Source organism: Staurois parvus, unplaced genomic scaffold, assembly GCF_062004578.1.
Source record: "Staurois parvus isolate SC_StPar_1 unplaced genomic scaffold, SC_StPar_1.0 ptg000098l, whole genome shotgun sequence".
Classification (NCBI taxonomy): domain Eukaryota; kingdom Metazoa; phylum Chordata; class Amphibia; order Anura; family Ranidae; genus Staurois; species Staurois parvus.
In genome coordinates, this window is record NW_028317894.1 from 3576995 (window position 1) to 3595535 (window position 18541).

Genomic DNA, 18541 nt, shown 5'->3' on the forward strand with positions numbered 1-18541 from the left:
AATGTTCACAAAACAGGTCTTTGGCCAAACATGGACCACAGAACTCTGGAAACTCGTGGCCTAATAGATACAGTTAGGTCAGCTTGGAACTATAATTAAAGAAAAAGAGAATCTGCATAAGAGCCAAGCATAACAACCTAGCATAATCTAAACCCAAATAAAAAAGATGTTAAGAGCTGCACAAATTAAAGCATTTGTTCTCCTTTTGCTGGCTGTTGTTCGAGATCTCCATTTAACCACACTGTCCCTGTTGTGACAAAATAAAGGAAAAGTTATGTGCTAATGACGGTATGAAGCAGTGGGAGTTATAGCTAAAGTGGCACATTTATAATGGAACTTCACAAATTATTGCCGACTTTCTTATTCAGAGCGGAGATAGCACCGAACAAACAAAGCATGATGTCCTAATCAACAAATTACCTGCACACTGTTTACAGGGCAACCTTATCTCTAAACACCACCACGATGAACAGAATACTAAATATGAGTTTTATATCAAGATGAGGCACGTGCAGCCTTGGTGAAGGCTTCAAACACTGATCTACTGGGAATTTTAATTCATTTCACGTTTAAGCTTTAGGTAACTGCATTAGTACAGAGCAGGCAGAAGGCAATACTTCCAACTGCCAAGCAAGAGTAAACTAAAATCACAGGGCAAGAAAAAAGTAGCTCAGTCCCCTCCTGGGGTTCCTATGTAGCAGCACTGTTTGTGTTACCTTCAACCTGGCAAGGCCCAAATGTTGTTTGCACAACACTTTGCAATATCTAATAAAGGTAATCATGTGTACTTAGTTGTTCAGCTCAGTATACCATTCCACACCTAGTGTTTGATAACCTGGTATGTTTGAACCCTTGAAACAAACCTATGCAGGACAACTTAAGTTTTATTTTAAAATCCTCTAAACCACTACCGCCTATGCCTTCTGAACTAACCTGTGCTAACACCTCCACCAGCTTCTACTTACCCATGTACCAGAGCCACATCTTGTACAATGCTCAGGCAGAAATCCTCTGCTGCACCAGTCATTCCTGCACACTAAGACCTCATAGACTTTGTACAGGTCCAAAAAGCAGAGACTAGGTGTACTAGACACCTCCAAATAAGTCTAGGAGAGCTCAGTATGCAAGCATAGCCAGTTAAAGAGGAGGATTTCTGTCTGAGAAGAAGCATTACATAGGATGTGGCTTTAGTAGAGAAACTGGCTGGGGTGTTAGTGCATATTAGCTTAAGAGGAGAGGGGGAGCTCTTGATCAGTGGAATTTATTATAAAACTACAGTTGTCCATTAATGCCTTCATCTCTTGCAGCATATATCCACCTTTCCATCTCTCCCTTGGCACTCCATTCAGCCACAGGGAGTGAAGAAAATACTTTGGTATGGGGAAGAATGTGACCTACTCTATGCTCAACCCTGGTAACTGGCCCTGCACTGTGCATGTGCACAGGAACCATCGTTGTGGCATGGCACTCTGCATTCCATGGCACACTTTGTGCCCTGAATGCAGACCATCACTGTGCATGTGCAGGTAACGGCTATAGCTGATGTGAATATCTTCTGAACGGTGAATGTTTAGGCAATATTCAATCAACTTACAGGTAAGTCTGATTGCAAGCTTACCTGTAGGCACAAGATAAGATTTAGATAAGATAAGAGCATTTACTACCAGTTTAAGGCCTGTAAATGTTCAGGTTACCATGACCCAGCACAGCCTCCTATCTCTAAGATCAGTACAGCCTCAGTCATACATCTCACTAATGGAGGTTGTAGATTTTCTAACAAGACACTGCATACCCAGACCTACCTAAGGGTCTTCTGTGGAAGGAGGTGGAATCTTCTGTCAGAACCTGCTTCTCTCCCTATACAATTCAATGGGAAAGCAAAGCAACTCAAAGCAGGTTGATGCAGCTTAGAAGGAAGTCAAAAGAGACCAACTGCAGGTCAAATGCACCTTTCAATAAATCTGTAATTTATTTCAAACGTGTGTCAAATAAATATCAAATGTGCCTGGAGATAAGCTGCATTTCCCCACTGACACAAATCCAAAGCTTTTGGGCATAATTAAAATTAATGACAAGGTCCCTTTAACCACATAGATGCCAATTATGTTTGTCCTTTAGGCTTCTGAGATGTCTGCCTCAGACAAATATTAGAAGCAAAATAACAGTTTAGTTTTATGTCTCACTTTCAATCATTTTTATTGATTGGATTTTTAAACAATAATAGAAAAGTATTGGATTGAAGCAAAGGTAACGGGAGTACAGACAACCATAAATATCCCAGTACAAAGTTTAACATTGCAGGGCATTTGTCTGAGCTGAATACTCATGTTTGCATAAAAGTAAGTAAGAGGTTCATAACTGTTACTTCTAACTCATGGACACTTGGGGGTTGATTTACTAAAACTGAAAAATGGAAAATCTGGTGCAGCTGTGCATGGTAGCCAATCAGCTTCGAACTTCAGCTTATTCAATTAAGCTTAAAAAAAATAACCTGGAAGCTGATTGGTTTCTATGCAGAGCTGCACCAGATCTTGCACTCTCCAGTTTTAGTAAATCAACCCCTTAGTTTGCTAAAGCTATGTGCATAGTTAACAAATGCCTTTTAATATATATCTTCTTTACTTATCTTCCATTTTGTATTGCATCTCAGTGCTACTGATCACCAGCAGCCTTGCATGGGCACCGGGGATAGTTTCATTTTGCTGGTTTTCTGTTATTGACAACGCCAGACCATGCCTGCATAATGTATGCTAAAATAGACACATGTAATCTATATTAAAAAGCCATGTGATAGGGTGATAACATAAGAGCAGAACAGGGAGACAAGGACAGAGTGTTGTCATTCTATACTAGAAAGTGCCTGAACAAGGTTCATTATGGCGGGATCAACAATTATTATTTTAAGAAAGATGTAGATTTATAAATATTGGAAATGACCTTTAAAATAATGTTCACATGTTAATGTACATTTGTGATTTTGGTGATTGGGATTACTTTAATTGATTAAAAACGCCAGTGTTTGACAGCACTGCAACAAATCAATTCTATACATCAGCTTTTCAACAAACAGGCACACCTATGCTGGTTAATCTTCTGAATCTGCAGTGTTCCTTCTGCCACCAATTCCTAGGGAGCACACAGTGACAGTAAACATTTTCAGGGCTTTCTGTAGTTTTGGTGAAAACAACTTATTGATATACTTGTAAAAAAAACAGTTGTAGTAGGTACAATTCATGGCATGTACTTTTTTCTAAGCAGGGCTTACATATGGGTAACATGAACAAATGAGTAAAGGGGCCGGACATTCATCAACTAAAGTACAAAAAGGAGATAAGCGAGCGCTAAAATAATCCTAAATAAGTGAGCAGCTGTACACCAAAAAAGGTACCCATACACCTTCCAAGACACATACAAAGAGAGGGTGCAGCGCTGCACCCTCTCTTTGTATATTCATCAACTAAAGCTCATGTCACAGTGGCAAGGTGATGTGAGCAGCTGGATAACCAATATGCATCTGCCATTTTACCTAAATGGATATCACTCAATTGCTAGAAATATCATGCTGGTTCTGCCAGCAAGGTAACAACACCATAAGAGAAAGTGAATGGGCTCAGCATTTCTATATCTGGTAAGTCTTCAGCAGCAGCAATTTTGCTAGCATAACAAGGGCCTTAGAGCCAGGGCACAACAACTCAGGCTCCTGTTCTTCCTTTCCTCCATCCAGCCAGGCAGTGAACACAGACAAATGGATGTGTCAGCAGGAGAAGCTGCTTGCTACGTGTGGTGCGCTACAGGTTAATTATGGATAGGGAAAGGGGGTCATGCCACCACCTTCCTGAAGACATGGTCAGCAAAACTAGTAGAGGCCTTGTGGCAGTCGTCACTTCCGGTTCCGACTGATTCCGACTGACATCACATGCAGCCCGTATGTTCCTGCCGGTGGAACACACGCCAATCCCGAGGTGATACAGCGGTGCTTTATTTAGAAAGGCTGCTTACATCAGTTCCAAGACTGGGCACAAACATGAGTACAATATTATATTACCTTGTATACCTTCTATAATAAAAAATACTGCACTATAGTATTTCTCTTGGTTTGATGGTATAATGTTTCTGGATGGATGAGTCAAAATTAATGGAGACTGTGGAATACCTATAGAAGAGTGGTGTTGCTGGGTTGGAAGATATTCATCATTCCAAAGTGCAGCTGACCTTTAGTAAAATAGAGGTCAGTGCATTGTTGGTGAGTTTGCACGTCTCAAAGAGGTGGGGATTCTAGGTGGCACAGTTGCAACATTTGTTACCAAGGCACAGAGGATTACTATACATGGTGAGGGGAACACAGTGCATGAGATGGACTTTATTGGATCATTTATTGTAAGGACAATATTTCACTAAGATAATGTTGTTGTGGTAGGGTTTTGGATTGTGTTAGCGTCTCACAAATTCCTGTTATTTTCACAATTAGAGTGATCAATTTAAATCTTCACTTAAAGGAGGGCAGCTTCACAGTTGGTATGAGCTGGCAAATTTATATATAACTTATAATCAACCAAGAGGATTTCTTGTTTAACCACTTGCCTACCGGACACTTATATCCCCTTCCTTACCAGGCCAATTTTCAGCTTTCAGTGCTGTCACACTTTGAATGACAATTGCGCGGTCATGCAACATTGTACCCATATGAAATTTGTATCATTTTTTTCTCACAAATAGAGCTTTTTTTTGGTGGTATTTACTTGCTGCTGAGTGTTTTACCTTTTGCGCTATAAACAAAAAAAAGAGCAAAACATTTGAAAAAAAAAAAGTTTCTTTGTTTCTATTATAAAATTTTGCAAACAGTTAATTTTCTCTTTCATTGATGTGCGTTGATGAGACTGCACTGATAGGCGGCACTGATAGGCAGCACTGAAGGGCACTGATAGCCAGCACTAATGAGGTGGCACGGATAGGCGGCACTGATAGGTGTCACTGATAGGCGGCACTGCCGGGCACTGACTGGCGGCACTGCTGGGCATTGACTGGCGCAACTGCTGGGCACTGACTTGCACAACTGCTGGGCTGCACTGATGGGCGGCACAGCTGGGCACAGGTGGGTGGCACAGGTGGGTGGCACTGCTGGGCATAGGTGGGTGACACTGCTAGGCACAGGTGGGTGGCACCGCTGGGCAGTGGTGGGTGGCACTGCTGGGCACAGGTGGGTGCAACTGCTGGGCACCGATCATCAGAGCACTGATCATCAGTGCTCTCATGATCAGTCCCGATCCCTACTCTGACAACTGCCGGTTCTCGGCAGTACTTTCCCCACGTTCTGACAGCATGAGGAAAGTGCAGCCGAGAACCGGCAATTGCATTTCCGTGTGATCAGCGTGTCATTGGACACGGCTGATCACGTGGTAAAAGGCCGCTGTAATTGGCCTTTTACCACATCACATGATCAGCTGTGTCCGGGGGCGTGCAGGAGAGCACATTCTGGGAGGACGTCATATGACGCTCTTCCAGAACTGGCCGGCCTCAGTGCAGCCGTCATTCGGCCATCTGCGGTCGACAACTAGTTAATGATTAGCTAAACATTTTGTTCAGAAAAACAAACTCAGCATTGCAACTCCCAGGAGTCTCAATATTGTTCCATTTTTCCTTGCCTGAATAGTGAACCATCATTGAGAACTGTGTGTGGTTTGCTGCAGTGACTGAAAAGCCTTGCTCTGACCTGATCATCCTTAGCGAACCTTGTATGGATCACTATTGTAAATAACATCATCAATGCAAAGAACAAGAAAGCTAAAGATATCTCCAGCCACAATAAGGTTTGTTAAAATCCTTATAGGCAGGCTAAAAGTATATTGAAGAACGCATACAACGACCTTCCTATGTCTTCATTATTTTAAGTACCCAAAACAATTTCACAGAGTCTTGAAAAAGTCAGCAAAAAGCAAGCTGATGTCTGACCTAAATGTACAAAAATCTCTCCTAAACAGCCTAAAATAAACTATCCAAGTCCTCTATGAGAAAAAAGGCAAATATGGCTATTTATTTTACTCCACATGATGTTTTACAGCTAAAGATCAGAATATATCTCTCTCCCATCCTTCCTCTAAAACTTCCCAAGAAATGAGCAGCTTCTAGAACTTGGCAACAAGTAAACAATCACATTTATTAAGCCCACAGCTACAGAATTCCGGTAGAAGAGAATTAATCAATAGTTTAGTCTTTCCTCTGGCACCGGGAGCACACCACCACAGAAAGAAATTAGTTACAGCTGAGTTGCAGCTAAAAGATAGAGAATTTATCTAACAGCTCTACGGGCAATCATTACCAGGGTGCACTGGTGCAATAAGCCGGCCGATGCTCCCCGTCAGGTCTATGTGTGAATGCAGTGAAATATTAATGTGACACTAGGCAAGAAATATGCCCTGGATTCCTAGGTCTCAGACAAACCCTCAGTCTGGACAGTCTTTTGGTAACCCCAGTGCTGAGAAACGATCAGGACCCATTCACATTTGTGCATGTCGGCAAAGCTCACAGTAATGCACAGGACCAGATGCATGGCAATGCACAAGCGCTATGTGGATTCAGTGCGGTGCATTACCCATCATAGTGAGTAGTATCCCAATGCAATGTAAAATACAGTATAACACAGTATGAGGAGCAAAATAACAGTTTAGTTTTATGTCTCACTTTCAAAATTTTTATTGGATTAGAATTTGGAACGACAATTATTATTATTATTATACAGAATTTGAATAGCGCCAACAGTTTGTGTGGCTCTTTACTATATAAAGGGAGACAATACAGAAACAATACAATTCAATACAAGAGGGTTCGGAGAGCCCTGCTACTGGGAGCTTACAATCTAATAAGGAGGGGCTGATGGAACAAAAGGTAATAACTGTGAGGGATGAACCGATAAAGAAAATAAAAGATTTTGTTATTAGCCAAAGGCAGGATAGGCTTACCTGAAGAGATAAGTTTTCAGGGAACGCCTAATAGTGGACAGTGTAAGAGAAAACTAGACAGATTGGGGTAGGGAGCTCCAGAGGATGGGAAAGGCTCTGGAGAAGTCCTAGAAATGAGCATGGGAGGAGGAGAAAAGGGAGCTAGAGAGCAGGAGGTCTTGGGAGGAGTGGAGAGAACGGTTTGGGTGATATTTGTAGACAAGATTGGTGATAGAAGAATATCAGATTGAAGCAAAGGTAAAAAGAGTACAGACAGCCAAAAATATTCTAGTAAAAATATTGTAATATAAATATTATACTTACCTGCTCTGTGTAATGGTTTTACACAGAGCAGCCTCAATACTCCTCTTCCCGGGTTCAGTGCTGCCCCCTCATCACTGGATTTGACTGACAGGAGTGGGAGCCAATGGGACAAAGCCGGGAGAGCCACAGCTCTAATGCACAGCGCTAGATTGACATCGGTCCCAGGTAAGTATAAGAGGGTAGGGGGTGGAGTCTGTGACACAGAGGGTTTTTTACCTTAATGCATAGAATGCATTAACGTGACCAATCTTGAGGCTTTAGAACCAATTTAACATTGCAGGGTGTTTTTAAAAGTCATGTTTGTTCTAAAGTACTTCAGAACTGGTAATTGATGGACATTTTGTTTGTTAAAGCTCTATGCATTGTAAACAACTTCTTTTTTCATACTTGGTTTCACTTATTTCCCACCCTTTAGGCCCCTTTCACACGGCCATTCTGATCAGGTCCACCTGTCAGTTTTTCAGGCGGACCTGATCGGAAGGTCCATTCAGCCCTATGGACAGGAGGATCTGTATCCGTTTACACCTGCCTACCTCTGGGTCCAATCGGGTCTGCTAAAAAAAAGAAAAATGGAAGGGGACTCCGTCCTCTCCCATTAGGTGTAGCAGATTAGAGATAACTCATAGAACAGAGAGGGATCTCCCTGGGTGTGCTCTGCAGAAACTGAGCGGACTTGGATGGGTCATCTGTGAACGTATCCCCTGCTGATCAGAACAGAATCTGCCCTGTGTGAAAGGGGCCTTTCTGCATCTCAGTGCTACTGATCACCAGCAGCCTTGCTACAGCCACTTCCAGTCTGCAAGCATGAACTCCAGGGATAGTTTCAATTTTCAGGGCAGGTTTTCTGTTATTGACAACACCTGACCATGCCTGCATAATGTATGCTAGACACATGTAGCCTATATTGAAAAGCCGTGTGACAGGGTAACAACATAGGAGAACAACAGAGAGACAGGGACAGAGTGTAGTTACCCTGTAGGAAAAAATGAATGAACAAGGACCATTAGCAGGGAAAAGAGAGACAAGTTTGAACCTTTAAATACATCAAGAGGGCGAATAAGGTTAAAGAGGTCAGTATTTTCAATAAGAAACCAAGATCAAGAACATGGGGACATGACCTCCAACAAACTGGAGGAAAATTCAAAACTAATCTTAGGAAGTATTATTTTATTGAAAGGGTAGCGGAATGCTTGGAACAGACTTCCAGCAGAGTCAGTCAACAGCAAGTGGTTTCAAACACACTTGGGACAAACATAGATCTATACTCAGACAAAAATGTTAACCAAAAAAAAAAAAAGAGCAGACCCTTTGGACTACTTGGTCTTCTTCCTGCCATAATTCTTCTATGTTTCTATTACAGCTGAATCAACAAATGTTTTTTTAATTATTGGAAATAGTGTTTAAAATAATGTTTACACATTAATGCTTATAAGAGATGTTGGTGATTGGGATTGCACCTACTTTAATTGGTTGTTACCACAACACATATATCTATAGTTATAACAAAAAATCCCCCGGTGCTAAGATGTAATAAGAAATGCTCCTAAGTAGGGTTAATCAGTTGCTACACAACTATTCCTATACCTATAGGTTAACTGAAAATAAGTAAAAAAAATAAATGGTGTAGCGCTTGATGACACAAATACCGATATAATATATAAGCAAAGTGGGTGACACAAAGTGCTCCAAACCAAAAACAGACCTAATAAGTGACTAACAGATGGTGACTCAATCCCAATGAGGGATAAATAAATAAGTGACCCTTAGTTAGGTAATTGTCCTTTCTTACAGGAAAAAAAATAAGAGGGAGTTCTAGTGAAGACAATACATTTGAGGGTCCTTCCAACCCAGACACCAGACCATCAGGAGTACCCATACAGTAAGGATCCAGGAGAGATCTGCAAGGCTCTGTGGCCCTTAGGGGTTGCCGAGTGGAGGAGAGAGGCCATTGCAGCTATATTTTAGGAGCACCTACCGGTGGGTCACAGTTGTTTGCATGATCCAGAAGACTGAAGCACTGCAATTGTGTTCATATGTTACACTTATTGGACTTTAGATATATATTTTGATGAGCACTCCAGTTGTTGTTATCCCTCCACAGGGATTCACGCATTTATAGGTTACAGTCCCACTCATGGGGACTAAGGGTCACTTATTTATTTATCCCTCATTGGGATTGGGTCACCATCTGTTAGTCACTTATTAGGTCTGTTTTTGACCTTGGTTTGAAGCACTTTGTGTCACCCACTTTGCTTATATATTATATATGTATTTGTGTCATCAAGTGCTACACCATTGTTTTTTTTGTTTTTTTACAACACATATATCGCATGTTGTGGCCCGCTGTATTGTTAAAGGGCCATGCAGGATTTTTTCATCCATTGTAGTGTGTTGACAGCCCACTCATAACGAATAGGCTGCCTTAAAGTAGAACTCCAGCAAAAGCCTAAATAGTCTTAAATGCTCCCTGCCCGTTTCTAACACTTATACTAAATAACATATGTAAAAAAGATATATATCTTTGCCTATTTGCAGCCTGCTCCAGTCCTGTCATTTGATGCGACTCTCCTGTGTCAGCCAGCGGCAGCTGAGGGGGGAAGCAGAGAGCGCCCAACTGTTAAAGCCGGGAGTTATGACGCCATACATAGGTCCCCATGTCCCTGCACGGAGCTACATCATGTGACTGGATGGGAGCAGGTTAAAAATAGGTAAGTATATATCCATCTTTTTTACACGGGCTTGTTAGTATAGATTAACCAAACACCTAAGACAAAAATAACTTTAAAAAAATGATCATGTTGTTAAAGGATACGTTCCTTATACCCATATTTAGAATGTAACAGATTATTAAATGAGCAACCCCTGCACCCTCGAGTCTCCATTGTGACAGCGGGCCGGGGATCCTCTTCCCACACCCGCTACCACAAATAAAAAAATAAATAAAAATGCGGCCATGAGGAGCTTTGTCCACCCGGTCGCATCATTCATTTACAGAGTTCTGTGAATGAGAGAACTACAACTACTATCATCCATTGTGCCCGATGGCTTGTAGTTCTCAGTGAACTACCTGGGTGCCTATGAGCACACTATGTAGTTCATTGATGCTTCCTGACATTTAGTAACTGCCTACCCCTATGGGCAGATAGTTAAGCTGGCCATACATGTGTAGATTTACGTGTGGAAAATCATATGAACATTCTTTACACATTCAATGAATGGAGGAATGTAATTCGAAAATTGTCTTTTGCTTTTAACATTCGATTTTAAAACGAATGTAATTTCTGAACGATAATCACATACACTGTCTGAAAATTTGTTTGACTGAGAAAAGTTTTCCTTCCCGCCCCTACAAATTTTCCTCTCACTGCAGTTGAAAACAAACATCGATTTGACCCCACTACAATTAATGTTCTTAAAACGAAAATTCTTGCAAGAAAATCTATACGTGTATGGTCAACATTACACTGACATTCTGCAGGAGCCTGAGATTGCACCTGTGATCTACTGATCGCAGGTGCAGTGCTTTACAAGCTCCTAATAAAGAAAAATAATAAATGCACATTTTTTTACCTGCAAAAAGATGTGTATATATTTTTTCTAAAGCTGAACGTATTATTTAAGGCCACCAATATGAATATACAAATTGTATTGTGTGTCCTTTAATAGATAAAGATTTACCTGCAACTCTCAGCAGATGAGCCAGTGATAGTATCTTGGATGCCTGCTTGTAGCTGTTCGAAGACTGAGAAATACACTTCTTGATAAGGCTAAGGTGATCAGAACATAAACGCACTGCAATGACAAAGTGTAAGACAAATGTTACATAAAGGCATTCCATAAACTATGTCAAAGAACGCTACTAAGCACCAATTATATTTGAATTGGCCACATAATCCCAATGTAATTTTAGAATATCAATATTTTGTATGAATGGATTTTCCATAACCACATTAGTCATACAAATGCAGACTAATTCAATATATTAGAAGCTTTATTGGACCACTCCATCGTGCAAAAGTTCTACCATAAGCAAAGTTAACCATAGTCAATTTTTTTTATTTTTGAAGCTATATAGCAGCACAATGCACGCTTTCATGCTAACTTCACCGAAAGCTAAAAATACTAAAAGCTACATCCTGGAACTCTGCTTTAAGATTCAGTCATACAGAAAACATATTACCAACAATTTTTTTATAAAGACTTAAGTAGGTATTCTTTCAGACACCTTCAGGGCTGGCAAGTTGTAGAACACTGCAAAGAGTGCCATACATTTTTAATGTCATTTTATAAAGTTTTTGTGAATGTAAGAGGGATCGAAGAAGCCAGCAGCTCTAACAAGCCCAATATTGCTCAATCCAGCCATTTCCATTATTTTAAGCGGTATTAAACCAAACAATTTAGTATATTACAGCTTACCAATCATTAGATGTAACGAGCATTCACTTTCTTATCTTTTTTTCCCCCCTCTGTTTCACTTGGTGATCTGGCTAGTAGCGCACCTCCTCTATTAGAATGCCCCCACTCTGGATGAATGAACACAGGGGGCACCTTTGGACAGCAGCATTGTCCGTCTGGGGGAAGGGAGTGTTAGATGTACTAGCAGATTTAAATATATTAATAGATTGAAATCAAACTTCAGATAATACATTATGGCAGTTACAGCAAACAATTTTTTTCCTTTTGTGATACATGAATAAAAGCCGATCAATGTAAGCAAGCCTGCTAGTGTTAAATGGTTTGTCTCAACTTTGCAACTGATACATTCTGCAGGAAATCATTTTCTGTTGAAAAACAATGGACTTACTGGCCAGATAAACATGGGACAAAAGAAAGCTTAAAAAAATGAATACAGCCATCACATCTAAGAATTGGTAAGCTGTAATATAATTAATGTTTGCTTTTGGGCTTAATACTACCTTTAGATTGTGTGTATCTCAATCGTCTACCCAAATGGATATTTGGTCTGATTGTTCTGGCAGGCCCTCAGTCCTCTGGTAAGTTTGGTGATCTGACAGATCATATCTGTAACAAAATTTGACTGTGTGGTCAGCTTTGAACTTTATCTGCAGGAATATACTGTATTTTCTAATTTGAAAAAAGTATCAGGTCTCTGCATCTACTGGAGAAGGATCTGTTTTAGTAAACACTTCATGGACTTTTAGCCCTGGTTCACAGTGGTGCAACTTCAGGTTCAGCATGTCATTTATAAATCATACCTTCAAGTGAAGTAGCACAATTTCAAAGTCAAATTCAATGTGAACCAGGGCTTACGGTCTTCAAGTCAACCCCAAAATACCCATAAGGGTTTACTTTTTCCAAGATAAATATACAATTTGGACTATTGAAGAGTCCTTAGACAGAGAGGAAAATTGATACTAGCAGAGCCTTATAAGTGAGCACTAAGGGCTCATTCTCACCAGCCTGCAAGCTAAAATGCATGTGCGGTAGTGTATGTTGTGTATGGGTGGGGCAATAATTATTTTTTTACAAAATTCTACTTCACCCAACATCATGCACCACAGCGCATCATGACATGCCGCAGCATACAAGCTGCATTTTTATATCGCACACACCAAATGTACCACGATTGTTTTCTATGTGCCCCCAAACTGAGAGTATGTTGATCTATGTAGAGCTTAGTGGCATGTACAATCAACAGGGGAAGCATAATACCAAGCTGCAGAACAGTTTCTTTCTAAGGGTACCAGTGCTCACTGTGAGACCTGTTTTGTCCCAAATAAAAGCTGGTTTTCTTGTAAGTAAAAGTACTGTAAAAAATAAAAATAGGTATTGTAAGCTCTTGTGAGTAGGGTCCTCCCAACCCCCATATCTTGAATGTATTGTACCTGTGTACTTTCTCCCTTTATTTTGTTAAGTGTTGCACAAACTGCTGGCACTACATAAGTCCTGTACTGTATATTTATAACAATAACATAAATCCACATCCAATGGAAGAGGAAGACGTTTTAATTAAAAGCCTGAGCTGGTACTGAATAGCTAGTACTTGCATTCTACATAGTTCATAATTTGTAGTGGGAACAATACAGTGTAGGGGCAAAAGACAGTGTAAGGACATGGCATTAATCATGATAGACAGTGTTCAACCTTGATCCTCAAGGGACATAGCTAGCAACCTCTATGAAGAACTAAACCATGTTCCTTACTTGTAAGCAAGGCCAATTGTATTGTATAAATCCTCTAATACCCCAGTTGATAATTTAGCGTCAGTATCCCCCATACTCAAAAACCAGATAAAACTGTGGTATTTCCCCACATATTCAATTAGGGGAAGAAAGGGGACACCAACTTACCTATAACAATTTCACTCAGGTGGTGTCCTCGGAACTAGGTGATAGCTTCACCCAACAAAAGACAAAAACCTTTAACAAGTTAACCGTCTAAAGAAGTTCCATATGAGGACAACTGCGGTTTTCCCAACCAGTAACTTTATTAGAAAACGAAGCAGTCAAAAACATAAATTAGCAACAAAAAACCTTCACCATAACAAGTGACACCATTGTCCAATGTAGTACCGATGCCTGGGTTCACAGACATGCCAACCCCACTCACACAACCGCCTATATCAGCACATAAACTTCTGAAATATAGATTGGGCAGGAACCCTATTGCATGCTTAATAGAAGAAACACTTTATTTTTGGCTAATTTGTTATATTTTTGACTGCTTCATTTTGTAAAAAAAGTTACTAGTTGGGAAAACCACAGTTGTCCTCATACGGAACTTCTTTAGATGGTTAACTTGTTAAGGGTTTTCTGTCATTTGCTGGGTTAGTACCCCCATATCCACACAAGCCAAACCAAGGCTGGTAGCAGAAAAGGCTAACACAGATATTTTACCCATTCTACGTCAGTACCACCGGAGATGAAAAAGAGATGGGGACACCAACTTGGTTCTCTTTGTGGGCCACAAAAAGAGATCCCAACTTGCTTGTACCTTAGCAGGCAGAGCAACGGTCTGGAAAATTTTAAAATACACAGGAAGTCAGTGACAATCTGCAACAAGATGTCTGACTATGCACTAACCTTGGCTGCCCTAGGCCCTATCCCATGTTAGTTATGCAGAAATCCAGCCCTGTATGTAAGCTCCATGAAGAAATGATGCAACGCTAACACCAAAGTACACTCATATAATAAACATATAAATAAATCGTAGGTATAAATGACACTAAATAAAGTGACTAATATAAATAGTGACTGATAATAAAAAATACAGCCTGTGAGCCGTAAATCCTAAACATAAACCGTGATAACACAAGGATCAGGAATAGGTAAAAAAAGAAAATGTGTTCAAGATACAAGTGGGTAAACTCCAGTAATGACACTACTGGATAAGTGAAATGATCTCCATAAGATCAACAAATGATATAAATGTGAAGAAATATTCCAAGTGCGACTATTACATAATAGTGTCCATAAATGACCCGATTAGGGTCCAAATGGTGATAAACAGAACAGTCCAAATGGGACCAATGATATCAAAATAAGAATGATCAGAAAGAACAAAAGGCATGTGTACACATACCAATGTAAAACAAATAAGCAAAAAATACAAAACCAGTGTATAACAATGACATACACAAAAACGCATGCGTGATAGTGATATAAAACTAACACAAAACGTGAATATCTTAAGTATTCAGGAACAACGCATGTTCTTTAAATGAAAAATAACAAAAGTCCAAAATGGTGTTTAAAAACACCTAATTCTTCCAAAAACACCCGTGAAAGTGGGTAATGACACGTATCCACAGATGGCTGTATTACGTGCTCACCTCCATGCCTCAACCTGCTAGGGGTCAAAACGCTTTTTGGATCACTACACAGGATCCTCCTTGCAAGAGACTCCTCTGGGATTGCGTCCCTCTCTCCCCAGTGGTCTCCCCCCTCAAGGACAGGCTAAGTAGCAATGCAACTCATTCTCAAAATCTTGTTGAAAGCATTGAACAGCAAACCTCATGTTTCTGGGTGTAGTACATGGGTGTAGCAAGATGGCGTCCAAACCGGAAGTGTGTCACTGCGTTGCGTCACGTTAGTCACGTGATTTCATCAGGGCTAATTTTTTATGATCAGTCACTATTTATATTAGTCACTTTGTTTGGTGTCATTTTTACCTACGATTTATTTATATGTTTATTATATGAGTGTATTTTGATGTTAGCGCTGCATCATTTTTTCTAAATATTAGTTCAATAGATCATTGGGTATATGATTGGATGTTGGCAGCTGAACTCAGTTTAAGTATCTAATTTTTAGGCAGGAGCGCAGAAGGTCTTCACATTTATAAGCTCCATGAAGAGATCACAGAGAACTACATGCACTGTCAAGGATCTCAGCACCTAAGTGGAGCACAACTTGTCTTGATACGTGACTAATTAAATTGAAAAAAAAAACTCCTATAATGAAAGGGATAGTAAACATCTACCAACACAAGAAAAAAAAAATCAGCAAACATGAATCAAAACATGGATCTGCCAACAGTGTAAGTTATCAGTGTATGGTTCTCAGAGACCTCTGACTGCAGATCACTCTTCTCTTACATGATCTCCAGAAAGCAAAACATAGAAGTCTGGCCGCCAAGTTATCCCAGTGTACACTAAGCTGCTGGGCAGCCTCCCTTGGATTTCCAAACAATTGGACTGACAAAGTAGAAGTGTAGACATTTATCACTATTGGAGAACACAGAGTGCAGGAGCAGATGTTCCGCACAGACAATAATGTAGAGTGGGCTACAGATGCTGAACACAGAGCTGTGAGCTCAGAAACGAGATAATGAAAGCCACATTAAGCAGTGAAGTGTGCGCGCCTCTAATAAGTAATCAGTATGCAAAACGGCAATGTTCTGGAGAAGAACAAAAGCTGCTGAAGAACTTCCCCAAGGTAACCAAATTACACTGTAACAACTCGCAGCCACTTACTACTCCTCAATAAACTCCCCTGTCTGCTCCAGCCAGAGCCATCTTTCTTGTGTACAGATTAAGAGAGCCGTCTCAGGAATAAACTATATTTATTTGGCTATTTCCAGCATGCATACACAGCATTAGTTATAAGTTAGCACATCACTGCTTATAAAGCTTAGCCTAGCCTGCTGGATGGAGATATAAACATGTCTGTGTGTGTTTAATGGATATTCCAATGGTCTTAAATGTTTTAAGGAGATGGAAAAGTACCTGTGTATCAGGGAATGTTTGCTCTTCCCTTTAATATGAAATGCAGAATATTACGCCGATACATACTCAGATGATGGAAAAATCAATATAACAGTCATATTACAGTAATAATTCTGAATGACAGTATGTCATATCTAATATGCAAGTCATTTAAGGCCTTAAAGTATGTGTGTAAACACCAGCAATGAAATTATATTTGTTCTTTTTTGAATTACCAAATACACCACCAAAATAGTTTTCTTATTTCGGATTAAAAAGTGCCAAAAAAATACATGTTGATCCTGTCAGAAATCCAGTGAGTTTGCCAACTTCCTGTGCACTGCGCCTTTCCTACACCGAAATCATAAACCAGGTGTGTGCAACCCTGCCCAGTTCACCATCTACAAAACAATCCCCCACCTCCATGTTATGGAAGCGGGCTGGGTGAGAGGTGTTCCAGAGTCCTAACTTCCTGTACTAGAATCACAACGCTGCTTCTCCAAAGATACAGCACAGTAAATGTGTGTTGTTGCCAAATGGATAGGATATGTGTTACAAGCAGGAATTACCTGGTAAAAATAAAGGGGAGAATGTTAGAAAAGAAAAAGAAAAGCTTTTACTGGGATATGTTGTGCCCCTGCTTCCTCAGAAGGTTACAAACTGCCTGAGCACACAAAGTAGTGGTTTGTTCCTTTGCATCTTGACAATAATGACTGGGTACTGATCTATCTCTTTGCCTATTGACAACAAAGTCATAATGGTCTTTATCTTTTCCACTTGATAATAACGGCTTGGTGGTGGTGTGTCTCTGCTTCTTGACCATAACAACGCAAGGGTCTGTCTTTTTTGCCTCTTGGCAATAATGGCGCAGTGTATTAAAGTATCGCTTTACTGGTTGACAACAAAGCTGGCCATAGATGGATCAAAATCTGGTCGGTGCAGGAGGGACCGGACGAATTTCGATCTTTCTATGGCTGTTCCCGCTCAACAGAAGTCAATCTAATGACTGACTTCCGACCAAAGGGACTGTTGGAAAACATTTATCAACAGCTGCGGCATTGATCATTGTATTCTGGCAGCCAAGGAGTCCCGCTGAGAGATTACAATGGCACAGCGAGGAAGATATGTTTCCATCCACTTCGCCTGTGTGAATGGGGAAAGCCATTCTTTTTTTTTTTTACTGGCTGATGAAAAAAAAAAAATAATAATCATCTATGGCCAGCTGCTAGAAAGCAAAGTTTCCAGCTCTTAACCCCATTCAATGTGGCCTTGGTCCTTAAAAACAGCTTGGTTACAGGAACAGTGCAGATGGACACATACTTTTGTGAAAAATGTATCTGCACGCTACTATAGTAAGGCATGTTCATGCGGGTGTGTGTGCAAACACGTGTAACAAATACCTATTTACTAGGATATAAATAGACAAAACAATTTAAAAGCATCCAACGGTAACATAATACACTTTCATTATGTAGCATTAGGAAGTAATAGCAATACAAACAATAGTTATTTTTGACAATCCAATAAAGGCCTACTTGAAAAATCTAATTTCATGCTATGAGTGCTGCCTGTCTGCTGGCCATCAGTTCCACATATTCCTGGATTCCCTGCATGCTTTGTAGCTTCTCCTCTGCTGTTTACTTTCAATTTCTAAGGACTACATATCCCATGGTACCTTGCTGCCTGCAAGCAATGATTCTTATACTGACTCCACTTCCTGAAACTCCTCCTCTCAGCAACTCTGGAGATCACAAGGTGGGCTCTGTGAAATGTGTGACACAGCAGTGCGTACTTATAGGGCATAATGATTATCTTTCACAGAATTCAGGAAGGAAATGTGTGGGGATCTTCACATAGTAAGTTTGCAAACTTCAAGGTTGCTCAGAGTAATAGGAGTAGGCTAGAAATAACATTGAAATACAATGTGAAAATGAAGATAGGATTTTAAATTCTGAACACAGATATGCTTTAAGATGAATTTCACCAGAATGCAATGTCTATTGTTAGGGAGTCAAGAGTCTACAGCCGTGGCCAAAAGTTTTCAGAATTACACAAATATTAATTTTCACAAAGTCTGCTGCCTCAGTTTTTTTTTTATGGCTAGTTGCATACAGTC

At 40.2% G+C, this 18541-nt stretch overlaps 1 protein-coding gene across 2 annotated transcripts in view; it reads right to left on the reverse strand.

Annotated features, from left to right (window-relative positions):
- The window catches only part of NBAS (NBAS subunit of NRZ tethering complex), a 1021307-nt gene that overhangs the window by 587539 nt on the left and 415227 nt on the right, over nucleotides 1-18541 (reverse strand). For both annotated transcript variants that reach the window (XM_089671087.1, XM_089671086.1), the window contains exon 32: nucleotides 10938-11051. In XM_089671087.1, the coding sequence (XP_089527213.1) occupies nucleotides 10938-11051 (114 nt within the window). The remainder of the gene's footprint in view (nucleotides 1-10937; nucleotides 11052-18541) is intronic.